This window comes from Sceloporus occidentalis, unplaced genomic scaffold (genome assembly GCF_023333645.1).
Source record: "Sceloporus occidentalis isolate IW3139 unplaced genomic scaffold, rSceOcc1.0.p SCAF_2, whole genome shotgun sequence".
In the NCBI taxonomy this organism is placed as follows: Eukaryota; Metazoa; Chordata; class Lepidosauria; order Squamata; family Phrynosomatidae; genus Sceloporus; species Sceloporus occidentalis.
Genome location: NW_028316982.1, coordinates 236,780,007 through 236,796,890, shown reverse-complemented (window position 1 = coordinate 236,796,890; position 16,884 = coordinate 236,780,007). Strand labels below are relative to the sequence as shown.

General features: G+C 42.0%; 1 protein-coding gene across 2 annotated transcripts in view; it reads left to right on the top strand.

Annotated features, from left to right (window-relative positions):
• Nucleotides 1-390: 390 nt before the first annotated feature.
• The window catches only part of LSAMP (limbic system associated membrane protein), a 644,842-nt gene continuing 628,348 nt past the window's right edge, over nt 391-16,884 (top strand). For both annotated transcript variants that reach the window (XM_089512481.1, XM_089512480.1), the window contains exon 1: nt 391-999. In XM_089512481.1, the coding sequence (XP_089368607.1) occupies nt 845-999 (155 nt within the window). In that variant the 5' untranslated portion in view covers nt 391-844. The remainder of the gene's footprint in view (nt 1,000-16,884) is intronic.

Here is a 16,884-nt window from a genome sequence, read left to right as displayed (position 1 = left end):
GGGACTGATGGAGAAGGAGCTGCACCTGAGTCAGGCTGAGAAGAGCCCCACTCTTCCCCTCCTCCAGGACTGAGGCGCTCTCCCTCCTTCCCTCCCTCCCTCCTTCTCTCTCTCTCTCTCTTTCATTCTTCCTTTCTCCCTCCTCCTCCCCTCCGCCTGGGAAAGTGGGTTAGGAAGGGAGCCCAGCCTTCAGAGACTTGCTCAGCAGCTCGCTTCAGCAGGAGGCGGAGGAGGAGGAGGAAGAGGAAGAAGAGGAGGAGGCAGCAAAGGCAGCAAAGCCAAGAAACTCCCCGCCTTTGAGGGGGCTCTCCCTGGCCCTCGGGGCGCTCTTTCGGACTTCTTCTCCGTTTCTTTCTCGCCCTCAGCTTGGGACTCCTGGTCCTCCTCCTCCTCCTCCTCCTCCTCCTCCTCCTTTTTGTGGTCCTTTCCCTCTCTTCTCCGCTTTTTCTCCCGCCTTTTTCTCCGCCGGGGAAGGAGCTGAGGCGGTGGAGGGGGTCGAGCTCCAGTCTCCTAAGAACCGCAACAGCAACGGGGAAAGCAGGATAATAGATAAGGACTTTCGAGCTCTCCAGTCCAGTGCTGGAGGAAGAGAGGGAAGGAAGGAAGGAAAAAAGAAGAAGGGGAAAGCAAAGCCAGAGGAGAGCTCTTTCCAGCGCCAGGGACGGAGTTGTGGGGGCATTTTAGCCACCGCTTTGCTGGCTTCCCGCTTCTTCTTGGTCTGCTGCTGCCGCTCACTTGGAAGAGCCCCGTCCCCGAGAGCGAGCGAGAGAGCGAGGGGCCAGTGCCGCCTGCCTGCCAGCCTGCCTTCCTTCTCTCTTTCCCTCCTTGGCCCCGCGGTGCAGCCATGCTCGGAAGGGCTCAGGCGGAGGGGAGCCAGGTCCCTTTGGTCCTACTCAGACTGCTCTGCCTTCTCCCCACAGGGCTGCCGGTCCGCAGCGTGGATTATAACCGAGGCACCGACAACATCACCGTCCGGCAGGGAGACACCGCCATCCTCAGGTAAGGGCCGCCAACCTTCTGGCCTTTCTCTTGCTGGGGGAGGGGTGGGGGTGGTGGTTGTTGTTCTTCTTCTTCCAGGGTCCTCAGCGCTGGAGGCATCCGGGGTTGCCTTTTGTGATGGGACGGGGCAGGGGCAGGGTGAGCAGATGTCCTCGCCTCCAAAATGGAGGACAGTCCGGGGGGAAATGGACCAAAGACCAGCTGAAATAATCCGGTTATATCAAGCGGTGCTCCCAAACCGGATTATTTCCCCAGTCTGGATGCAGCGCTAGATAAATACACATTCTTGCTCCTTTACCCTGCTCAAATTGGAGGACCTTTGGGGGCAATGTAGGACATGGCCAAATAAAAGCTCCAAACTCCCATGCCAATGTCAGTCCATCCTTCTTTGCCCTGCTGCAAATGGGAGACATTTTGGAATTTCTCCCGGACAGAAGGTGGAAATGGAGGACGGGTCCTGGGAAAGGAGGACGTCTGCTTCCCCTGGAATACTCCTTTGGGGGTATTCAGGGTTCATCCCGTCCACAAAAGCTTCAAGTAGAGGAGCCCTCTCCCTAGGTTCAAAGTAACCCCACAAAGACCAGTTAATCCAAACCAGTCTTGCCTTTCCGATCCTCGAGTAACGGTCTGGTAACGTTTGGGGGAAAACGAAAGGCCCCCTGGGTCAGTTTATGGCGGGACTGAATTTCGGGACTGAATTTCTAGCCAGCTCCAAGATCTAACAGCCAGGGTTGCCCATCTCCCCAAAAGCAGTTGGGATGGAGCCCTCCCGCAAGAACTCCAGGGTTTTTATGGCTGAGGGGCTGGTGGTTCTCTCCATCTCTGCTACTCCAGTTCCAGCAGCAGCAAGAAGATAAGAAACGTGCCACTTGCCCGTTATTGACCGCGGGGACATGGCAAATGCATTTAGTAGCAAGAGAAAGAAAGTATCCACTTCTTTCTCCAGCCCACAGACGCATTGTAGCTAAAAGGCTAGTCCCTAGAGAAAGGAGCCCTGGAAATGTGTGTTTATCTGGCTCCCCCTCTTTTCCTATCTTCCTCCTCCTCCAGATACTCGGGCATATACTGAGCAAGTGGTTTTCTTGCCCTTTTGGTCTGTGTTTTGTAACAAAACTGTCAAACTGTTGACTCTTCGGGTGTTTCTGACTTGAGAACTGTTGGACAGTTTGAAGTGGGTCTCTTCATTGGAAAAGTACCCCAGTTTGTTTTGGGTGATTTATTTGAGTTGTATCTTTTCTTGACCCCCCCTCCCCTTGTTGTTGTTGGTTTCTTTGCTTAGTCTTGAAGGAGTAGTAGTGTGTTTTGTGGACGTATGTGTGATTTGGGGGGTTGGCAGAGATGGGGATGCCACATGCCTGAAAAGAGTTTTGATTTGGGCTGCCTTTTCCAAAACTGGGTTTGCACTAAGCCTCGCCTGCTTCAGTGTATGAATGAAACCTCTCTCCCATCCATTTCAATAAAACTATTTGTTCTCTCACAAGATGCTACCTTTAAAATACCATAATAGTTCCTATGGAAATTGTTCCCTGTATGTGCAGGTGCATGCCCACATGTGTTCATTCTGCATACTGTTGTAATAAAACTACAGGACATGACTTAGAATAAGTGTGTAAGCCATGGAAACAGCTGATGGTGCACAACCCTCAAGCATCCAGAGAGCAGTTCCTTGGCAAAGCTAATGACAGCAGCAAAGTTCTCTCTCTCTCTCTGTCTCTTGAATTTGTCCTGGTAACTACTAGATGCTGCCCTGAACTCTGAAACACAATCCCCAATGATATTTCCTCTCCCTCTTTGTTTAATGACTGGAGGCGTGTTCCTGAACTCATATTAATGGGGGTTGGCTCCTTTACTTGTGACTCTCAGCTCTTCATTTTCTCCAAAGATGCTGGATGCAGGAAGATAGAGCACTGTATATTATCTTCCTTTTTCATATTTCAAGCACCCAATCATGTTAGGCAGGGGGATTCAGTAAGCAAAACTGAGGAAAGTGTGTGAATCTCTTTCCCCGTCCTATATCTCATGAACTGCAGACTGTTCTGATCCTGGAATATCCTTTCAGCAGGATCTTTTCCCCAGCTCTCCAAACTTGTTAACTTGCATGTAAGGTTTATCCACATGGAGTAATAGGATTTACTGAGTAATTCATCTGCCTTGCGTTCCTGACAGAAAGCTTCAACCCAGCCAAAAACATCTAATAGTGGTGTTGCCTCTGACTCCTGAGTCCTCTTTCTGTCCTCCTGCCCTGTGGAGATTTGTGCCTTTGTTAACCCCTTTCAAGCATGGCTTCCCTATGATTACTTATCTACTTCCATTTTTTAAAAAAAGCATGGTACAGTAATTGTACTGGCTTGGCTTCTCCCTTTCCAGCATAGCACAGGAGGGAATATGCTCAGCTCCGCTGTGTACATATGGCAGCAGCAAAGTCATTAAGCTCACTTACCTAGCTAGGGGTCATTGGATTTCTATTTCCCACTTAACCTTGCAGCCCTGGAGTTTGTCTAAAGATACCAGGTACTCCAAATGCCTTTGCTCTGAAGATATGTGTAGCTTGTGTGGAAGTGATGTAGAATGTGCATATCCAGATTCCATCTTTTTGTGTGAGATGCTAGAATGTGTGTATGTGTGTGTTTTAAGAATATATATTGGCATTTTGTGTAAGCTGGCCTCCAGGGGAGGGAAGAAAGGACGGAGTGGGCTAAAGAGAGAGAAAGGGGGGGGGGGATAGAGAATCAGACAGAGGAGGGGGAAGAGAGTCTATGCAGTTTATATTGGCATCCAGCAGAGAGAGACACTATGCAGAAAAAACGTATTACTTTCATCACATCAACTACTGTTAGACAAGTATGTGTAAACTTTCAAGCCCAACAGTTGAAATAAGATAACCAACTGAAGATACAGCTGTAGGAAACAGTTCCAACATAATGGATGCAAAAAGGACTGTATGTTTTATAGATCTGCCACTGACAGGAATTCAATTTAATTTATCTGTCTTTGTTGGGACTTTTGCACATAAATGTACTCACTTAAAGCCAAAAAAAAGTGCTCTATGAGCCTCACGGTCCATAAGTCCTGGTATTTTCAACCTCCACAAATTTCTTGCTTATTTGCACAGCAGATATGGATGACTCTATGCATGGCTGCTGTGGCTAGGTCCTGTCTAGCTCTGCTCAGGTGTTCATTTGTGAAGAAATTAATGTGGGAAAAGGGGCATCTGAGTTTCAGTCACTTCCCATTCTCCAGCCTCTATGTATTTCAGTCATATTTCTGCATGCACTCCATACCCTGGAAAATGAGGAATATTAATAATGTATATGGAAGCTACAGTTGTGAACATTTGCAGTCTTGTTCCTGTTGCATTTTGCAGAAATCCCACTGGCATTTTCATTCTGCCCCAGTTCCATATTGGGTTAAAAGCAGAAATTTGTAGATATTTGGTATCCCCCCCAAATGTACACATGTTTTTGAGAACTTTGCCCTTAACTAAAGTTTTCTGTGTACACTTTTCAGTGGCAATGCCGAAGTCCTCTGAGCACCATTGTAATCAGTGGTCATAAAGCTGGGCAGGCATTCTGTAATACAACAGAATGAAGGAGAACCAGAACCAGTCAGTGAAGGAGAAAGCAAAGCGAGCCATTCTGCCTAGGCAACATGCATTCAAAGAGCTTCACTATGCAAGGCATAGATCCTGATTGGTCCAGGATCCCACATATATGAAGCAGTTCTGTGTTTCAAATGTGCAGATGGCAGACGCTTATTGGTGGAGAAGGCAAAGCTTTCTCCAGAATGAATTTACACATTATTTGAATGAACATCGAGGCAATCTTAACACCCTTTATATTTAGAGTGGTTAACTTTGGATTGCATGGGGACCTGCTTTTCATTGCAGGACCCACTGTTCCAATGTCCAAGATATGCAAAAATAACACCACCAAAAATAAACCCAGAAGTAGCCAGAGGTTCACTTATGTTTTTGTTTTGAGGAAGGGATGTTTGGGTGCCGGTGAGCCCTTTTTTAATTGTAAAAGTGTACCAAATACCTACAGATGTCATCAGTTAATTTTTGGGGAGGAAAGTATTTCCCCACTTGGGAGGGGCAGCAGAGGGTTCTAGGCCTGCGAAAATAGCTATGGGGCATATGTGGCCCATGGGGCACACTGTGCCCACCACTGATTTATAGCAGTCTTCAGTGAATTCAAACCAAAGACATTTATCTGAACCTGCTTTGCTTTCCAGCTAATAATGTCCCTTGGTTGTAATTGGAGCTGTCCTAGGTTTTGCACTTCTTCCAAACACTTATCCTTCTGCATGGATTCCCAAAACTTACCCTTACATATTGGCATGCGATGGGACTGGAAGTTTCCACTTCTGAAGCGGTCACAGAAGTGCTAGGATTTGAAATTAGTTTGATCTCAATTGTTTTCCATCCCATAACCCATTTTAAAAAAACAACAGTAGCAACAACAACAGTCTTCCATGTTTGGATGTAATGGAGAACTGTAATCAGTTCAAGAAGAAGTCAAAACTTGCAGTTCCTCATGTGTGCATTTCCTCATAAGTAGAGGAATGGGGTGGGGGTGGGGGGTGGGGACACGAGTGTCCAGGTTTTGTAGACTAATGAATATAATAGCAAGACATGGTTTAAATTTTGTCCAAACCAGTCCACAGATTTTATATTTCTTTTCAATCTATATATTCAGTTTTATATTTTATGTTTAGATTCCTGTGTTTGCCAGTGAAGCCAATAATATTTTTTCAGTGTTGTTTCAGGAATTTTCTTTTAGAAAAAAATATTAGTTCACTATTGTAGTAAATTTGTAAGTTTTTTTTTTCTCTCAGTTGAGGAAAATGTTACTGACATAGGATGTGGAATGTCAAAATGAAGCGCAGATCTTTGGGAATCTTAAAAGAGCGTTATATATAAATGTGTGTATGTTTTAAACATGAGTTCATGGCATTGTTGTGTTACTGAATATAGATGTAGGGACAGTGAGTATATACATCCTCAATTATGCCCACCTACCTACATTTTTATACTAACAGCTTAACACTTTTCAGTGCAAAGTATGAATTAATCTAATCTCATTAATTTTCCCTGGGTGAACTCAAGTTGGTGTTCCATTTGTGAATTTTGCATACCAAATTCATGGACGCTCTCTCCAAATTTGTCGTCACGCTGAATTTCATGAATATGCAATCTGTATTATGCAAACAGAGCTGAAATGAATGATACGAGGGCCACAAATAAAATTCCAATAGAACACTTTGTGACAAATAGTGAAAACCAAGTCCAAGACAGGTGTTTTACAGACAATTAAATGTATAGTTTCCTCTAAAATTTTAACTACTCCATTGGTTATCCATAAAGGTATGATCTTGAGAATCAATAATCTGAATATTTGAAATATGTTATTTGTTTATTCTGTTTCCATGCACAGAGTGAAGGCTGCTTCATACAAAAGGTTTACTTTTTAGGTAACAGATACACAAGTATAAAATGTATGTGTAACAAACAGAAAGTTAATGTTTGCATTTCACATGTCTTAAAATATCACTCATTTTTACATATACAGACCCTGAGGTTATCTGTATAAATTTCTGAACAAAAATAATAATCTCATGTTATATTTATAATATGAATTTCAACTTTCTGTCAATATGATAGAAGTAATCTATGAAGACACACAAAAGTAATATGAAGGATGCTGTCTTGAATAAAGCATTATGCTCTTCTGTTTTTATCCAGAACAGTGACAGAAATAGACGCAAGTTGGGACATGTTGGCCTTGTCTCTTTTAAGCATATCAGAAGAATGGACAGTAACTGGATTATCAAGCAATGGTCTTATAACAAGGACCTGTGGTGATAAATGAAAGTTGGGAACAATCCTGTGGTACTCTCTGAAGGTGCCCAAGGGGCTGTAGAATGCTACAGGCCTGCTTTTCCTCAGGCAGAGAGAAAGAGGGATCTAGTGTGCTAGCAGAACATTTCACTGATGGTGTTCTGTTGATAATAGGGACAATAATGGGATGTTTCAGGGAGGTGTTTGAGGCATCTCATAGATCCTGTATCCCATCAGTTATAGTACCTAGAATGTATACTTATCTTGGAGCTGACAAAGATATTTACCTTCCTCTGAGCTTAATTGCAGAAAATGAAAATTCCTCTGCACAGCAGAAATGTAATAATGTAAAACTACTTTGCCCCTGTTTTATACTGGCTAGTATGAAACACAAGGGATTGGAAAGTGGAAGTTCCTCCCCCCTTCCCCCCGCCCTTAGGATCCTGAGTAGCAGGAAAACAATGAGAAATACTTCTGACAGAAAACTTGTATTCAGTATGCACTCTAGGTATTTATTTTAGTTAGTACAGTTTGATCCAATAGATTATTTAAAGAAGGCAGAATAACAAACTGAACTGATAAAAGTGATGCTAACTTGAACCAATGATGATGTTTGAAGTCGAAGCTAAACTTGATGTTGATATTCTCAGGGGTACACATTCAAAAGTGAATAGTATCAAAGGCAACATATATACACATTTGAATGTAAAAAAATCTATTCTTATAAAACTTAATCACAGTCATTCTGGGAGAAATGTGAGAGTTATCTACCGCTAGATCATTTCTTCCACTTGGGGACACAAAGGAGAAAGACTTTGGGGTTAATTGTATTTTCGCATTTCAGTGGGATTTATGGGAATCTAGTAATTTGATAGAAGGCACAGCTGATATTGAATTTCAAATCTGGGATGAGTACAATGCTAAAAACAAAATGTAAGCAGTTATATATATATAACAGAAATATGTCAATCCTTAATCTGGATTAGAGATAAAACACAAATATTGCCCAGAGCAACTGTAATCAGAGAGTCAAGTCAACTGAATGTAAAAAATAAATACTCATATACTGTATACAGGATCAATATAATACCTTTGCTTTATTACATTAATAATGTAATGAAGTCTTCCCAAACAGGTTAGGCAAGAGGTCTGCTCTGTATAAAGTCTGTATAAAGTCTTATCTGGAGTCAGATTTTTTTTCCTTACAATATTTGATGGGTCCTGATCTATATGCAGAATCAGAATGCAAGCAATTGATAATAACTAGTTGTTTGTAGCAGTGGTGCCCCACACCAGAGTGTCACCTGGTTTGGGAAGCTGAGCTTTGGGGGTGGGGCTTTGGGGCAGAGCCAAAAGGGCCCACTCCCAACTCCCTGCCCCACATGGCTTTACTTCAGAATAAAGCTGTGCAGGGCAAGAACAAGGGAGAGCTGGGCCCTCTCCTTCTCCACCCCGCATGGCTATACTCTAAACTAAAGTTGCACAGGGCAGGGATGGTGGGGCACCAGGTCTTCTTCCTCCCTGTCCCACATGACTTTACTGTAATTTAAAGCTGGGATGGGAGGGGCGAGTCCTCTCCCTCCCTGGCATGTGCTGTGGTGTGCAGCAGGAAGGTGGGAAGCACTCACCGGTGTCACCTCCATTCTGTGGTGTCACCCCCCTTCAGTGGTGTTGCCTGAAGCCTTCCAAAGTCCCCACACCTCCCTAGTGACACTATTGGTTTGTAGATAATTCCTTTAACCAGCAATGTTAGCTAATTACATTTTGGTTCCAAATTAACAAAGGACATCTTCATTCATTTTGCTGTGTGACTGCAACTGTTTGGTTACATTTATTGTAATTGAGGTGTAAGAAGTATATCATAAGCTGATTTACTTTAATACAAGGTCTGTGAAAGGATTAATCTTTTGCAGCTGTATCTTTGCTCACAATACTAGCTGTGGCTTTTCTTTAAATAATATTGCTACTGTTTGGGCTGGTCTGATCCAACATATTTTGAAACATAGCTCTGCTTCCATAAGAACATAAAAAAGCTCCAAGCACCATCTAATTTGGCCTTCTGCTTTTCATAGTTTCAACCAAATGACTCTGGAAATCCCACAAATTGGGCATGAAGGTATTGGTCCCCTCCTGTTGTGGCTGGTCAGCATATAGTGTTTAGTGGCTTACTGCATCTGTGTTCAGGTGTTCCATATGGCCATTGTGACCTTTGGTTGACTTTTCCTTCCAGATCCAGTGATCATTTGTGCCTAGATGAATGAGGAATTATTTACAATTATGTAGAGTTAACATAACATAGAATGTTATGTAGTATTACCTTTTTCCCCTCTTTTAAAAAGTAGGTTAGCACAAGGAGAGACAGAAATCTACAGTGCAGAGAAATGGTTAAGAGGAAAACTGTGTTCTTCTAATCTTTTAGACTTGCCATCTAGTGATTAGACTCAGCTTCCTGCTTTTTGACCTCCTGCTGGACCTGTCTGAAATTTGGTCCACCACAGCATTCTGTATCTTAAAGTGTCTAAAGAGGGCTGACTTTTTCCCTCATTTATCTGGTCTCTGCCACATCAGGTATATGTCTCCTCCATCAGTTACTGAAAAGATACTGTGCTAAATACCCATTCCTCTTACAATTAGCAGCAGTTCAAGGGTTGAAAAAACATTTATCTGGGAGCTGATAGTGAGTTCAAATTAACTATCTTCGATTACACCATGAAAGCTGTTGAGTTATTAGAGAAGAGAGCATTTTGCTTATACAAGGTGTAGTTATAATTCTTCACGAAGAACAGTCATTCCTCCCTTTAGGCAACTGCTAAATCTGTTTGGGCTTCTGTGACTTGTGTGTGGAAGGTGACCCACAGAAACAATATTTGAGCAATCTTCCACTGAGCTATGCAGACACTCAAGCTACAAATTTTTTAAAAAAGAAAAAGAATGCCAATCATCTTTAGAGAGAAGAATAATGGGGTAGTAGTTAGAGTCTATTTGACAGTCTGGTACTTGATAAGAGTAGAATTCTCTTTCTCTATTGTTCTCCTCTGCCCTGAACTACAGTGGGCTCTTAGCATCCATTGGGATTTGGTTCCAGAACCCTCGGTGGATACCAAAAGCCATGGATGCTGATGTCCCATTAAATACAATGGTGTAATAAAATAAAGCCCCTTATATAAAATAGCAAAATCAAGGTTTGCTTTTTGGAATTTATATATTTTTTTAAAATTTCAACCCATACATGGTTTAATCAGTGGATAAGGAATTCATGGATATGGAGAGCCAACTGTATAGTGGGACAGAAATGATAGATATATACATAAAACATTATAAGGAGGTATTCCCATGTCAGCTACACAGCAGAGCAACATGTACTTCCCACTGGAGTAGCCAGTGACCAAGGTCACATTTATGTAGGATACTACTATCCCTGAGGTTCTGGAATGCTTACTGTCTCATTAGAGGAAAGGCAGGGAGGAGTGCATGGGAAATGATTCTAGGATGAGAGGGGGGCATCCCTCTTCCTACAAAATGTGGTGGAAGGAATGTAATATATACTAAAACCCCTCCTTCCCACCCACCCATTGTTTGGTAATTAAGAAAATTTGAGTCTGGCAGCAGGATCTTGTTGTCAGCTTGCCCTCACTTTTGGGGAAAGCAGAAGGGGGGAACAGATGGACATATTGGTTAGTCCACTTGATTTTTCCTTTTCATTCAATTGTTGTTGTTGCGTGCCTTCATTTCATTTTTGACTTATGGTGCCCCTAAGGACATGACATTTTCTCTGAGGAATTTGTTGAGAGGGGTTTTGTCCTTGCCTTCTCCTGAGCCTGAGAGCATGTGACTTGAACAAGGTCATCCAGTGGGTTTGATGATCAAGTGGGGATTCAAACCCTGGTCTCCCAGTGTTCTAGTCCAACACTCAAACCATGATACCATGCTGCCTCTGTTCCACTCAGTATTTCTTCCTTTGTTCCATAGGCCCTCTGTGCCCTGCTCTCAAGTGTGGGCAGAAAGGGGTTGTGGAGAGATGGCAGCATTTAGCATCTTCCAGATGTTTCACATCAAGGAGGATCAGGGCATATTTTTTTGCTTTTGTTTTAGTTGTAGGATTGCTATTAAACAAAATATCTGTGGAAGATGAGGAGGAAATCAAAATAAAGGGCAAAATCGGCTGTTCTAAGAATGAATGGCCAGCTTCTAATTTTAACAAAGATTAAAAATGTGAGGTACAATATAATTGAGAAATTTCAGCCTAAAGGCATTCATTTTATGAAAGTTGCAAGTGTGCCTTCAAAGAACAGCTAGGATTAAATTTCCAGTAATAACATGAATGCAATGCCTTTTGGCCTTCAGATATTTTATTGATATTTTTGGAGCTGTGCATGTGGATAAAGCTTCTTCAAGCAGAACAGTAACATGGCATTAAAACAAAGTTTGTGTCCTGCACAATCCAGATAAAGGAAAATTGAGAGCTGCATAGATTATAGCTTTTATTAGCATAACTTTATAACAGGAAATGCAGTAGAGAGCATTTCATTAAAGATTGGCTATATACATGCTCAGGTTATAAAGCGGCTTAAATTTACTGTCATGACTACAAAATAAAGGGCATTCTTATTTGAATGAAATAGGGGAGCCTCAAAACCAGGATTTTATCTATCATCAAAATTCAAGTACAACATTTTACCTAGCTCAGTAAGGATGTTTTCGTATTAAATGCTTGAGCTCTTACCTGTCTTCATGTGACTCAGTCATAGCACAATGCAATACTTTGGTGTGCAATACATTCTTGAGTTGAACTTGGATTTGTGCAGGTGAGCTGGAGGTAACCCAGACATGACTTTCTATTGATTTAAAATTCAGGACCAGATCACATATTATCTAAGGGATAGCTATGTTTACTATTAAATTAATGCTCAGTGGGGAGCTGTGCAAAACTTAGCTCCCTGGGTTGTTTGTTGATGTGTACCTTAAAATAACCTCTGACTTACGGAGACCCTAAGGTGACCCTATCATGAGGTTTTGTTAGCAAGATTTGATCAGAGGAGGTTTGCCTTTGCCTTCTCCTGAAGCTAATAGAGTGTGACTTGCCTAAGGTCACCCAGTTGGTTTTCATGGCTGATCAGAGATTCGAAGCTTGGTGTCCAGAGTCCTAGTCCAACATGCAAACCACGATACAGTGGGCCCTTGGTATCTGCTGAGGGTTGGCTCTAGGACTCCCCTTCCCATGGATACCAAAATCTATAGATGTTCATGTCCCATCAACTACAATGGATAATAAAATGGTGTCCCTCTCATAAAATGGCAAAATCAAGGTTTGGTTTTTAGAACTTATATATTTTTAAAATATTTTGAAGTCATGGATGCTTCAATCTGTGGATAAAAAATCCGTGGATACAGAGGGCCAGCTCCCTCTGTAAGAGGTAATAAAATGTATTTATAGCATTCACATTTTACATTGTTATCCTATATCTACATCTCAAAATTCTAAGGTATAATGTAACTTCTGCTATGCAGGAAAAATATGTATAACATGGTCATACATTCTGCATCTTGCATGTCATTATAAATTAAAGTTCCTCAACAGTGTTTCGAAATGCAGGATTGATACAATGTGGGTATTTGATTGATAGTGTTATTTTTTAATGTGTGTGTGTGTAAGAATGAATCTGGATAGGTTCTAACAGGGACATACTATGTCACATGATTTCTAGCTGTTAAGCCCCTTGTCTCTTTATCAACTATCCCCTGCCCCAGTTTTTCTTTGAGGGACCTTCTTTTCTTCAGCTGGGTTTCAGAGGTAAAGAACCAGGGGATGAAAGAGAAACTGTGATGCAATGCTACTGAAATTCAGCAAACCAGTGACAAAGGAGGGGGAAACCTTCTCGATGTTTTGAAACAGGGAATGTTGTTTACCATCATATAATTCTATAGCTATCACTCTGTAATAAGAGTGGTTGAAGATAGTACAGCTGAATGTATCATGCAGGAAAAGCCAAACCTCTGTGAATCTGCAGAACAAAAAACATTCACAAACATCTGACAAAACTACCACACACTTAGAAGTTTTTTCATATAATACCATACCCAAAAGCCTCTTGTGTGAAAACTCTTACAACATAGCTTATCAAAGTGCAGTGGGAAATACCTATTTAGACACGGACAGAAGGAAAGAATAGGCATTTCTTATGTGATTTGGTTTGAACACTGCAAGAGATAGCTAGATAGGTGTATGCAAATATTTATATTTTTATGTATATGCACACACACATATACGAGAGATGATGCTGGAGAGTACATGTAGTTTTGCTGATGGAACCTTATATACCTTTAATATAGTACTAAAACTTTTAGTATGTATTCCTGGGGAGATAAGATTATTCAAGATGTACAGCCCTAGCAGGAGAAAAATTTGTAAAATATATTTTCTAATGGAGGAGTTGAAAATAGTACCTGCCTGGAATCTGAAATATGCACACCCAAACTGTACACTTCCAGCAGCTTGTATAGGTGACAGTTGCATAGGAAAAGAACAAAAGAAGACTTTGCTGATTGATATATATGCAGCATTATAATACAAAATCTATAACTTATGTCAAAGAAAGTGAAGGAGGAGAAACTGTGTCAGATTGTGTTGGTTCAACCTGCTCCCCTGAGCCTGCATACACACTTCAGTTTGATGCAAAGTACCATATGTTTCTCTACTTAGCTGGCATTAAAATTGATACAGCCATGCAAGGTACCCAAAGAGCATTTGAAACTATACTTCCAATACTTTATAGATGAATCCTGTGAACAAAAATGGTCTCAAATTAGTTTAGCTTATGCTTGCATCTCTGTTGGATATCCCCCTTGACCTCAAGGAGTAATTTATTTGCAGAATAGAGGATCAGCAACACAAACACAGTAGGAGTGTAAATCCTCACTTGTTTCATTCTTGTGCACAAGAATGAGAAACATTAAATTTCTTCTCCTCATCTATCCAAAAGCAAGATATTTACTAGTGCTCTCAACCACTGTTTTTACATCTGCAAAATTTGTACAAACTGTGGCACAGATTGTATACATATATCATAAACTATGAAGTTTGCTGTCTTGTTACATGGACTTGTATAAATCAGAAACAGTGGGTGGGTTATTTGCATCTTTTTTCACCAACCATCTAGTCTTTCTGTGTTTCACAAAAGTGAAAGCTGTAGTTTTGTGCAGGGACTTTCTGCATAAATTACAAAAAAAATTGACATAAAAAAAGACTCTTCTCATATTGGAAGTGAGAACTCTTACAGAGGCTGATGATTTTTGACAGGTTGTCTTAACATGTTGAGACAGCCTGTGTCATCAAGGATAAGAATATTCTTCATATCCCTAATGCACACACACCAGTCTATGTTATGTAATAATAAAAATCTGTGTGTCTATCTGCCTGTTTTCTTGATAGCCTTGTGTCTGTGAAACTTAAACCTAAACCCCCAATATCCGGTATAAATACATACATATACAGTTTTTTCCACTGTAGACAGCTCATATAGTAAGGAAGTTCTTCCCAGTGTTTAGATGGAATATCTTTTTTTTTTTTTTTTTTTTTTTGTAGTTTTAATCAAAATACTTGCCAGTGTGGTGTAATGCTTTGAGTATTGGACTATGACTTTGGAGACCAGGGCTCAAATCCCATTTCAGACATGGAAACCCACTGAGTGATTCTGGGCAAATCGTGCCCGTGGATGCGACCGTGGATGCGACGGTCAGGAGTACCTGTTATCAGCTTCGGTTGATACGCCAGCTGCAACCCTACCTGGGACGGGGGGACCTTGAAACAGTGGTACATGCTCTGGTAACCTCTCGTTTGGATTTCTGCAATGCGCTTTACATGGGGCAACCCTTGTACCAAACCCAGAAGCTTCAACTGGTCCAGAATATGGCAGCAAGGCTGGTCACTGGATCTTCCAGGGCCAGCCATATAACACCGGTACTTAAAGATCTACATTGGCTGCCTATTCGCTCTGGGCACAATACAAGGTGTTGGTTATCACCTATAAAGCCCTAAATGGCTTGGGCCCAGGGTACTTAGAGGACCGCCTCTCCCCATATAATCCGCCCCGCACTCTCAGATCGGGTGATAAACATCTCCTAAGAGTTCCAGATGCTAGACAAGCCATCACTACACAAAGGGCCTTTTCCACCTCGGCCCCTAAGCTCTGGAACTTGATCCCCGACGAGCTCCGCTCGACCCCCTCCCTGGCCCAATTTAAAAAAGGGCTGAAAACGTATCTTTTCAAACAGGCATACCCCCAATAGCTGTGTTGTGATCCCTCTCCCCCTCACCGTTGTTACAATTGCTGCTAGCTTGGAATTGTTATTGTTGTTGTTGTTTTATATAATGTTTTATATAATGTAATTGTAAATTTCTGACAATGTTTTTATTGTAAATTGTATGTTGTTGGATTGCAAAATCCACCATTGTAACCTGCCTTGATCTCTGGAAAGGTGGGCTAGAAATAAAGCTTTTATTATCTCTCCTCTAAATGCCTGCTTGGAGTCAGTAATCTCTCCTCTAAATGCCTGCTTGGAGTCAGTAATGGGCTGGATGAGGGAAAACAGACTCAGTTTGAATCCGGAGAAAACGGAAGTACTGGTGATAGGTTCTCCTGGTCCGGGGAAGGAAATTGTTCCACCTGTCCTGAATGGGGTCACGCTCCCTGTGAAGGACTCTGTTCGCAGCCTGGGGGTGCTCCTGGACTCGTCGCTCCACCTCACATCTCAGGTGGATGCGACGGTCAGGAGCACCTGTTTTCAGCTTCGGCTGATACGCCAGCTGCGTCCCTTCCTGGGCCGGGCTGACCTTGAAACCGTGGTACACGCTCTGGTAACCTCTCGTTTGGACTTCTGTAAACGCGCTCTACATGGGGCAACCCTTGTACCAAACTCGGAAGCTACAATTGGTGCAGAACATGGCTGCTAGACTGGTCACTGGATGCTCCAGGGCCAGTCATATAACACCTGTATTGAAAGACCTCCATTGGCTGCCCATTCGCTTCCGAGCGCAATACAAGGTGTTGGTTATTACCTATAAAGCCCTAAATGGCTTGGGCCCAGGGTACTTGGAGGACCGCCTCTCCCCATACAATCCGCCCCGCACTCTCAGGTTGGGTGGGAAACATCTCTTGTCTATTCCAAGTGCACATTATAGTGCAACACAGAGGGCATTTTCAATCTCAGCACCCAGATTATGGAATACCCTGCCCGACGAGCTCCGCACAGCCTCATCCCTTGATGGATTTAAGAGGATGCTAAAAACTTTCCTTTTCCGTCAAGCTTTCCCCCCATGAGCTGATGTTTTATTATCTTTTTTTAGATTGTTATTTGATGTTTTAATGCTGTTTTTGCTGTTTTTATACTGTTTTTAACATGTACACCGCTATGATCTTGAAAAAGGAATAGCGGTATATAAGAATAAAGTATTATTATTATTATTATTATTATTATTATTATTATTATTATTATTATTTATACTCCGCCTCAGAGGATGGCAATAACAACCCCCCTGTGAAGAAGCTTGCCAAGAAAACCCCATAATAGGTTTGGCTTAGGGTCACTATAAGGTAGAAATGAATTGAAAGCACACAATGACAACTAAAGGGCAATTCTGTTCAAACTGTAGGTTTTTCTCACTGGTAGATCAACACAGGTTCTCCTGTGTAAAGTAGCTTCCTGGTGGACATTGTTTGTTCTTGACTTCAAGTGTGTCTCCATAAAATGCTGCCTGAAATTTAAGACAGGGGAAAGAAAGTCCAAGTTACTGATGGAGGCAGTGGGAGAAAAAAACAGTGAGCACTAAAAATAATGGAAGATACAGTTGCCATGTTGCGCAGTTGACTTCTAGCCATGTCACTTGCTTCCTGTTTACATGGTCTACCTTGACTACTCAGACTAATGTTATATCTGCACAGTGTAGTTACATCAGTTTTTATATTTGCACTATACAGTGCACTATCTGTCATAAAGGAATCCTTGAGTAGGTTTAGGTGAGAAAATAAAAAGGAACTCTGAAGAAGAAT